The 10,294-nt window shown below is 43.3% G+C and overlaps 1 protein-coding gene across 14 annotated transcripts in view; it reads left to right on the top strand.

The window, feature by feature from the left end:
• The window catches only part of WWOX (WW domain containing oxidoreductase), a 918,690-nt gene that overhangs the window by 420,295 nt on the left and 488,101 nt on the right, over nt 1-10,294 (top strand). The window contains exon 9 of one of the 14 annotated variants that reach the window (XM_081513855.1): nt 883-3,950. The exons of the other annotated variants lie outside the window; for them this stretch is intronic. Within the exon in view, the coding sequence (XP_081369981.1) occupies nt 883-3,537 (2,655 nt within the window). The 3' untranslated portion in view covers nt 3,538-3,950. Of the gene's footprint in view, nt 1-882; nt 3,951-10,294 lie in introns of those variants that run through there. 14 annotated transcript variants of the gene reach the window in all.

Below are 10,294 nucleotides of genomic sequence, written 5' to 3'. Positions count from 1 at the left end.
ATGGAAAAGAGAAAGAGTAGGGGTCCAACTGCACAGTGGTTTCTGTCTCAGAGGGGGCGTAGGTAGCGTGGCTTCTCTCACTCCGCTGGCCCACACAGTCATCTCTCTAAGACAGAGGTCAGTGGGCTTGAACCGAAAGGGCAGCAGATAACTGCGAGCAGTGATACAAGAAGCACAGATGGGGTCAAGAAGAACCAGCATACGTTTACCGCAGCAAGTCATCCTGGGAACTGGACTCAGAGTAGGTGCGCTCCAGCAGTTCAATACTCGTGAATTACAGATTAAAGTTGAAATCATCAGTATTGTTGCTGTGTGAGCATCACAGCAGGAAACTAAAAAAAAAAAAAATAAATGGCTTACAATGACCAGCGAAGTGGTGACTGGAGGAAAGTACCAGGTCCTTGAAAGAATTTTTACAGGTGGATGTTTTCCAGAATTGGAACTACCAGCTTCCAAACCCCCTGTAGGAAACCCTTGGGGCCAGGTGTATTTGCAAATTGTTCAAAATTCAGAAAGGTGATACACTGCATATTTTGTGTACTACTCAGGGTGGCAGACTTAGAGCCAAGGTCCGAATTTGGTCTGAGGATTGTTTTTGTAAATAAAGTTTTATTGGTACACAGCCACGCCCATTTGTTTAGATGTTGCCCATGACTGCTTTTAGCCACAGTGGCACAGCTGAGTGGTCAAAGACCACATGCCCACAAGGTGCAAAATAGTTACGCTCTGGCTCTGAAGCCCTGGGAGCAGCAACTTGTAATTAAACACATACCTTTCTCTGAATCAAAATGAAAAGAGGTTCACAGTAAGAATAATGACTTGATTCTTCTCCCTTTGTTTCTTGATGAGTCTGGCTAATGGCTTATCAATTTTGTTTATCAGATCAACAAAATTAGAAATGAAAATGGAGAGATCACAACAGACTCCACAGAAATACAAAGGATCATAAGAGACTACTACCAACAGCTATATGCCAATAAAATGGACAACTTGGAAGAAATGGACAAATTCTTAGAAAAGTATAACTTTCCAAAACTGAACCAGGAAGAAATAGAAGATCTTAACAGACCCATCACAAGCACGGAAATCGAAACTGTAATCAGAAATCTTCCAGCAAACAAAAGCCCAGGACCAGACGGCTTCACAGCGGAATTCTACCAAAAATTTAGAGAAGAGCTAACACCTATCCTACTCAAACTCTTCCAGAAAATTGCAGAAGATGGTAAACTTCCAAACTCATTCTATGAGGCCACCATCACCCTAATTCCAAAACCAGACAAAGATGTCACAAAAAAGGAAAACTACAGGCCAATATCACTGATGAACATAGATGCAAAAATCCTTAATAAAATTCTAGCAAACAGAATCCAACATCATATTAAAAAGATCATACATCATGACCAAGTGGGCTTTATCCCAGGAATGCAAGGTTTTTTTAACATCCGCAAATCAATCAATGTAATACACCACATTAACAAATTGAAAGAAAAAAACCATATGGTTATCTCAATAGATGCAGAAAAAGCCTTTGACAAAATTCAGCATCCATTTATGATTAAAACCCTCCAGAAAGCAGGAATAGAAGGAACATATCTCAACATAATAAAAGCTATATATGACAAACCCACAGCGAACATTATCCTCAATGGTGAAAAATTGAAAGCATTTCCCCTAAAGTCAGGAACAAGGCAAGGATGCGCACTTTCACCACTACTATTCAACATAGTTTTGGAAGTTTTGGCCACAGCAATCAGAGCTGAAAAAGAAATAAAAGGAATACAGATAGGAAAAGAAGAAGTGAAACTCTCACTGTTTGCAGATGACATGATCCTCTACATAGAAAACCCTAAAGACTCTACTAGAAAATTACTAGAGTTGATCAATGAATATAGTAAAGTTGCAGGATATAAAATTAACACACAGAAATCCCTTGCATTCCTATACTCCAATATTGAGAAAACAGAAAGAGAAATTAAGGAAACAATACCATTCACCACTGCATCAAAAAGAATAAAATACTTAGGAATATATCTACCTAAAGAAACAAAAGACTTATATATAGAAAACTATAAAACACTGATGAAAGAAATCAAAGAGGACACAAACAGATGGAGAAATATACCGTGTTCATGGATTGGAAGAATTAATATAGTGAAAATGAGTATTCTACCCAAAGCAATCTACAGATTCAATGCAATCCCTATCAAGCTACCAATGGTATTTTTCACAGAACTAGAACAAATCATCTCACAATTTGTATGGAAATATAAGAAACCTCGAATAGCCAAAGCAATCTTGAGGAAGAAGAATGGAACTGGAGGAATCAACCTGCCTGACTTCAGGCTCTACTACAAAGCCACAGTCATCAAGACAGTATGGTATTGGCACAAAGATAGAAATATAGATCAATGGAACAAAATAGAAAGCCCAGAGATAAACCCACGCACATATGGACACCTTATCTTCGACAAAGGAGGCAAGAATATACAATGGAGAAAAGACAATCTCTTTAACAAGTGGTGCTGGGAAAACTGGTCAACCACTTGTAAAAGAATGAAACTAGAACACTTCCTAACACCGTACACAAAAATAAACTCAAAATGGATTAAAGATCTAAACGTAAGACCAGAAACAATAAAACTCCTAGAGGAAAACATAGGCAAAACACTCTCCGACATAAATCACAGCAGGATCCTCCATGACCCACCTCCCAGAATATTGGAAATAAAAGCAAAAATAAACAAATGGGACCTAATTAAAATTAAAAGCTTTTGCACAACAAAGGAAACTATAAACAAGGTGAAAAGACAGCCTTCAGAATGGGAGAAAATAATAGCAAATGAAGCAACAGGCAAACAATTAATCTCAAAAATATACAAGCAACTTCTGCAGCTGTATTCCCGAAAAATAAACGACCCGATCAAAAAATGGGCCAAAGAACTAAACAGACATTTCTCCAAAGAAGACATACAGATGGCTAACAAACACATGAAAAGATGCTCAACATCACTCATTATTAGAGAAATGCAAATCAAAACCACAATGAGGTATCATTTCACACCAGTCAGAATGGCTGCTATCCAAAAGTCTACAAGCAATAAATGCTGGAGAGGGTGTGGAGAAAAGGGAACCCTCTTACACTGTTGGTGGGAATGCAAACTAGTACAGCCACTATGGAGAACAGTGTGGAGATTCCTTAAAAAACTGGGAATAGAACTGCCATATGACCCAGCAATCCCACTGCTGGGCATATACACCGAGGAAACCAGAATTGAAAGAGACGCGTGTACCCCAATGTTCATCGCAGCACTGTTTACAATAGCCAGGACATGGAAGCAACCTAGATATCCATCAGCAGACGAATGGATAAGGAAGCTGTGGTACATATACACAATGGAATATTACTCAGCCATTAAAAAAAATACATTTGAATCGGTTCTACTGAGATGGATGAAACTGGAGCCCATTATACAGAGTGAAGTAAGCCAGAAAGAAAAACAACAATACAGTATACTAATGCATATATATGGAATTTGAAAGATGGTAACGATAACCCTATATGCGAGACAGAATAAGAGACACAGATGCATGGAACAATTTTATGGACTCTGAGGGAGAAGGTGAGGGTGGGACGTTCTGGGAGAATGGCATTGAGACATGTGTATTGTCATATGTGAAACAGAGCACCATTCCATGTTCGATGCATGTGACAAGGGCTCAGGGCCGGGGCAATGGGATGATCCAGAAGGATGGGATGGGGAGGGAGGTGGGTGGGGGGTCCGGGAAGGGGAACACATGTAAACCCATGGCTGATTCATGTCAGTGTATGGCAAAAACTATTACAATATTGTAAAGTAATTAGCCCCCACCTAAAATAAATAAATTTATAAAAAAAAAAAAAAAAAAAAAAAGTAAAATAAAGCAACATGGATCATAAAAAAAAAAAAAAATGTCATTACAAGCATACTTGGTCAAGCCAATATGTTCACAGTAGGAGTGTGGAATGACATTATTTAAAAAAAAAAAAAAAAAAGAATAATGACTTGAGTCTGCTCTCAACAGCTTTCGCTACCAAATGGTTATTGAGCGTTCTGTGTTCAGAACCCTTTGGGCTTCACAGAGTGTCTTTCCAGCTTTGTCACTGTGGGTGGATACACAAAGCAGCAGGAATGGAGCAGAAGAGGTGGTTTCTTTATGTGTGTGCTTGATTTGCTGTTAGTAAAACCATGGTTGTCATCTTTAACACACTTCTTTTCTAGGGTCTAGATTGCTGCCTTCCAGCCTGGGGCCTGCACCCTGTGCCCTGGCTGGGGTGCAGGTGGCAGGCCCTTGAGACCAGCGTGGAGCCACCCTGGTGATGTCTGTGTGTCCTGCTGGGCTTCCTTCCACATAGTCCCTAAAGCTGTGCCCTGGGAGCTGACAGGGTACCTGTCAGTGCAAACATCCTGACCTCAGGGAAGCAAGTGGGTCTTCGGGCCAGAAAGGATGGAGTGTGTGACAGATGAAGGGTCTGCCTCCACCTTAGTCCAGGCAGGGTTGGGGTCCCAACAGCAGGCTCTGCTTTGAAGCATGTTATGTACACCTCAGAAATACTGCCATAATTGTCTCCTAATTGCATTCTTGGGCTTCCGTGGTGGCTCAGCGGGAAAGAATTTGCTTGCCAATGCAGGAGACTCGAGTTCGCTCCCTAGGTTAGGAGGATCTCCTGGAGAAGGAAATGGCAACCCACTCCAGTACTGTTGCCTGGATAATCCCATGGAAGTGGAGCCTGGTGGGCTACAGTCCATGGGGTCGCAGAAGAGTCAGACGCGACTTAGTGACTGAGCAACAACAAACACCTTCTTAGCCTTTTCTATTCCATAGCTCTTGAAATGCGTAGCCTAATCAGGCTAAACATGTTTAATAATCCCTGCCTCTGGGCTTAGTGTTGTAAATAGTTCCACCCTAATTTTGCTGAAATGCAATACATGGACAAATTCAGAAATAGGGATCATGTTCTGAGTTTGGGGACTCTCTCATGTGATGCTAGTTAGAAAGTCATTTTCATAAGTTTTAGATTTGTACTTTTATTTGAATATTGGCATTTCCACCATTTCTGGAAGAGTGTGGACTAAGTAAGGAGGTTACAGAAACACGGTACAGATGCTACTGTGCTTGCATACCGTGCCGAAGTACCATGCAGAGATCCCTTGGCCAAACATCCTATCCAGACTGGACACCAGCTACTGGAGAGTGGGGAGCAGTCTCGTTCCCTTCCACCTGTACCCGGTGTTGTTGTCCTTTGTCAAGTTTGCACTTGGACCAACATTTTAATATTTATCAGTGTTCTCCCTGCTTCTTGAGGCACTTCAACTGCACGAGAATTGATTTCAATAAATATACTTCGGGCTTTTTTTTTTTTTTTTTGCACTCACTTGGGTTGGCAAAATGCATATTTGCATAGAAATAATCTTTAGTGAGCTCTCCTTGCAAGTGTGTCAAATTTATAAACATCATGACTGTAAGGACATATTTTTGGATCTGGATTTCCTCCTCAGTTTATTTCTTCTTTCATTTGTCACGTCTGGGTCACTCTGCACTGGATTTATTGGGTTGGAATTTTGTTTTTTGAGCAATTTCTTGGCCCAGGTTCTGTTTCTGTGTTTATGTTACAGCATCTCACCAGATTTTTTTTTTTTTTTCATCTCAGTTTGAAAATAAAATAATCCCATTTACAGGTTGTTTGCAGGCTCCTTCTGGTGACGATAAAGCGTGTGGCCCCTAAGCCTCTCCCCTCCTGCCTCTCCTCCCATCCCCCATCTTGGCCCACAATCCGTCTTCAAAGATGGTGGGTTTTAATAGTCAGGGGAGAGCACAGAAACCAGATGGTTTTACCTCACACCTGTAAAAGTGCCAGGGCTCCGAAAGAACATCAAAGTTAATGGCCAGAATAGGGCTGCCAAGCTCAGTGGGATTTTGCTTTAACTGGTGCAGCGTTCTGTTTAACTGAACTTTCCAGTTAACTGATGGCCACGTTGGCCCACCACCCCAGCCCCGCCTCCTCCCCACCGCCCAGCCCCTCCTCATGCGAAGGGTGCTTCCCTGGCTCCCTCTGCTCCGTCCAGCCCTCATCCTCATCCCCTTCACGTCTCTCCTTGACTGCTTTCTCCCTCCCAGTTAGCATCCCTCTGCTTTTCTTCTTTCAGCTGTGTTTCCTCTGCCATCACACACATTTCCTGTTTTTCTCTTGTCCAGCGGCCTCAGACTTGACTTTTTCTTGGCTGGAAAGTGGCATCTGACGTGTCATCGTCTTCCCCAAACCTTGTGCTGTTTCGGTCTCGTAGACAAGTTGACGTGGCTCTGCCCTTGGGTCTGCCCTTGGGTCTGCCTTGGCTTTTTCTGGATACTTTGTGCTCCTGGAGGTCCAAGTTCATTGTTGCTCCAATTGAAGGAGGGTTTTCACTGCCCAGATATCTGCTGCTGATCTTTAACTGTACATTTTAAGGGCACCTGTATTTTCATTTCATAATACCTGGGCAGCAGCAGGTAGTTCTTGGAAGAACAAGATTACTTGGAAGAAATACGGTGTTCTATCTTTTCTCTCTCCTCTCTCTCCTCGCCCTACACCAAGATTCTAAGCTCAGGCTCATAAATGAAGTAGTTCTTCCTTTTTCTTCAGAAGTGAACTTCTCTTTTCTTGCTGTCATTGGCAGGTGGGTTCAAAGGTGGGCCCAGTGAGTCCCCATCTCCTATGTCCATGCCACGGTGTGATTGAGAACCTGTGATTTGCTTTTAACCAGTGGGAAGTAGAAATGATTAAGGAATGTCGCTTCCTTGATTAGTCTTCACTACGTAGCAAAGTGAAGAGACTTTGATGATATAATTAAGGTCCCAGATGAGTTGATTTTAAGTCGACATATCAGGGAGATGTGGGCCTGAGTTAGGTTAAAGCTGCTAACACATTATTGACTGGAGATGTATCAATACATTTTTAGAGAATGATACAGTTAACATCACCGTGCAAAGTTGTTAGAGCTTAAAATTGATCAAGGGTTCATTAAACAACCTAAGGTTGTCATTATTCATATTTTCTCTGTTAGGTTTTTTTCCAACCTTGTGTATATTATAAATGTAAAAGTTTCAAAAATTGCACATCATGAAATTTTGAGTGAAGAATTTTTCAGGAATTTTATGCAGACACTTGCTCCGATTGTCCTAGGCACAGGTATATTGGTGTGTCAGTAGATGATAGTTCTTCAGAATGTAGTTCTGATTCAGACATTGTGAATATTAGACCATCAAAAAGAAAAACTTCAGTGATTGATTCTGATACAGAAAGTGAAAATGAAACTCATGGTACTAGAGAATGCTCCTTTGCTTCTACAGAAGAGTGGATGGAAGACAACATTTCACAGAAATTAGGAGACTTTACAGTCGTGTCAGGTGTAACTATTGGATATAATAACCCACGAAGTGTTTGTGAAATAACAGAATTAATTTTTGGCCACCCAAAATAAAAATCGCCGGCCACAAGTGTTAGTTTATGCAAAAATCCCCAGGTCAGTAATAAGTTAAAAGACTCAAGTCAGAGAGACTCTCCATTGATGGTTTTAAAGAAATGAGCTGCCATGTTGTGAGACGTAGGTGACTTCTAGGATCTGAGAGTGTCCCTAAATAACTGGCAAGAAAATGCAGACATCAGTCCTACAACCTCAAGGAAATGAATTCTGCCAACAGGCTGAGATGGTTGAACTTCCCCAGCAAAGTCTCTGATGAGATTCGCAGGCCAACCGATCCCTAAATTTCAGCCTAGTGAGACCCTGAAGTTGTGAACCCAGCTCAACAAGCCACACCCGCACTGCCGACCTATTGGAACTGTATGATACAAAACGTATGTTGTTTTCAGCTGGTGGATTTGTGGGAATTTGTTACACAGCAGTGGAAAAGGAATGCATTTAGGGGAGTGGAGGCTTCACCTGTCTTTGGTATTCTGCTGCACAGCAAGTTCCAAGTTCCTTACCAGGCCACAGAAGGTAGCCAAGACGATGACAGCCCCAGAGCAAATACATGTTGTGTAAGAAAGCCCTACTTCTTCATGATTTTCAGCTCTGTGCTAAGAGGAAAATTACAGTGCCAGATTCCGTGTGAGAATCACAGACACGCTTGCACCTAGAGCCACGTGTTGTCCATCCCAAAACGTGGTCAGGAGCAGCTCATGTGACCAGGACGTGGCTCACTGAACAGAAACGAGGTGACTTCAAGGTATAGGTCACAGCGTTCACTTTATAGATGAGGGAAGGAGGACTCGGTGGCCCCTCTCAGGCAGAACTCAATATAAGGCCTCCGTCTTGAATCGCATTGACCCAAGAGGTCATATGATTTCCATTCGTTTACGGAGCAACTCAAGGGCAGAAGTGAAATTGGAATTTCACTTGTGAATATCTGAATCCTTGTTTTATTTATGTATTTATTGAATCCCCCCCCCCATCACCACTTTCCCCCCTGCCCCCTTGTCCCAGAATCATCTTTCCCTTTAAAAACTCCCTGGATGCCCCACCATTTTTTTCCCCCTAAAAGCGATGTATTTCTCACTGTCAGACTCGATCGGGCCATGCAGAGTCCTCGCTTCCTCCTATGCTCACCCAACCCGAAATAATTGTCTGTATGTTCCTTTTATTGTCACCTCTGAAACAAGATGAAGAAACCAGTGGTTTGCTTTAGAAGGCATTAACTTCTTTATCACATTAATACTGACTCGTATCTTATTTCCCACTTGCAGTAAGAAAACCATTCAAATCTTTCCCTCACAGGACAATATCTTTAATAGCTTCTGTGTGTTTCCTATTTTTGGCTGTTTCTGTATAAACAGACTTAATCTAATAGCATGCTGAACCATCTAACTTGGCAGAAATTCAGAAAATCACTCATTTCTATGGCAAGCCGGGATGCCAAGAAGGGGGAGGGGGGGAGCCCTCACTTTTATTGCAGAAAGATTTCTCTTAAAGTTGTCTTTCATGAACATAATATGTCTATCATTTGAAATTCTCCAGCACCCTGACTGGAAATTATTTATTGCAGAAAGACACAATGGCAAACGAGAAACTATTACTCCGTGTGCAATTTCTGTCTTCAGTTCCTTTGCCCAAAGGAGCAAGAGCGCATGAGCTCTGTTTTGAACGCTGGTGTGGTTATGCAGGATGGCGCCCACCTCTGGGCTTGTGCGCTGAGCCATTTCCACCCCTGAGTCTAAAAGTTGAGAACATCACAGCCCCATGCAAAGCCCACCTGGTGGCCTGGCCCAGCCCAGAGTCCTACCCCCGTTGCTGGAACAAGAGCCTGTTCTGGAAGAAAGCATTCTTGCTGCCATTCTAGGAGAGCTCTCACCACACACACAGCACCCATTCTGATCTGTTGCCAGTCACACGTCGCAGATCCTGAGTGGTCTAAGAAGTCCCGGGTCTCACTCCTGAGCACTGCTGGAGAACCTCACACATCCTGCTGATTGAGCCTCTGACAGCTCAGTGTTACGGGTTCTACTGCCGTCCCATCCTCAGACCAGGGTCCCCAGGATTGCAGCTCTGGGCTCCGTACTCTGTACCCCTCCCCGGTGCCCTTCCTCAACCACAGGAGAGGGATTCCGAGGCCCCTGTGTGCTCCCTGCAAGGGTGACTGGTACAGGACACACCAGCTCTCTGAAGGCTCTTCCTACAGGAGGATGAAATTCACACAAGGACCGGCACCCTTTATCAGAGAGGTCAAGGCAAGGGGCAGGATGCTCAGTGGCCACCTGAGGGGTCTCTCTGGGCAGACGGCGAGGCGGGGTGATCACCAGGGCCTCTTCCCCTGGTCAGATTCCCGGTGCTAATGTTTCCTCTTCAGTTCCTGGTCCTGAAGCCCCGCCCCCACCAGAAGCCCTTCTGCCTGTTTAAAATGGAGATCCCCAGGTCTGCCGTGGACACTTAGTCCAGGAGCTGGGTACCAGGGTGGGTGCTGGCAGTCTGTACGTCTGTCCAGCTCCCACGGTGATTCTGACACACCCTTGGGGCTGAGAACCACCCTCCTAACAGAGCTGGCACCTCCTTAAGGATGAGATCCGTATTCTCTTGCTCTTTTGTATGCTTCCCCATGCAAGGATAATTACACAGAAGCAGCGCAGCAATGCTTGTTGGTGGATTTATTCCAGGCTTGCTTTCTTTTTTTGTTTTTTCAGCTGTCTTTGTCTGCAACTTTGCAAAATAAACCCTGCGGTCACCCCACGCTTTGTGGATAGCTTGCTAGAATGGAATTTCACTGTCTTAAATTGGGGGCTAATTTC

This window comes from Giraffa tippelskirchi, chromosome 7, assembly GCF_054371585.1.
Source record: "Giraffa tippelskirchi isolate mGirTip1 chromosome 7, T2T-mGirTip1v1.2.pri, whole genome shotgun sequence".
NCBI lineage: Eukaryota > Metazoa > Chordata > Mammalia > Artiodactyla > Giraffidae > Giraffa > Giraffa tippelskirchi.
The sequence above is the reverse complement of the archived record's forward strand: the minus strand, read 5'-3'. Positions and strand labels throughout refer to the sequence as shown.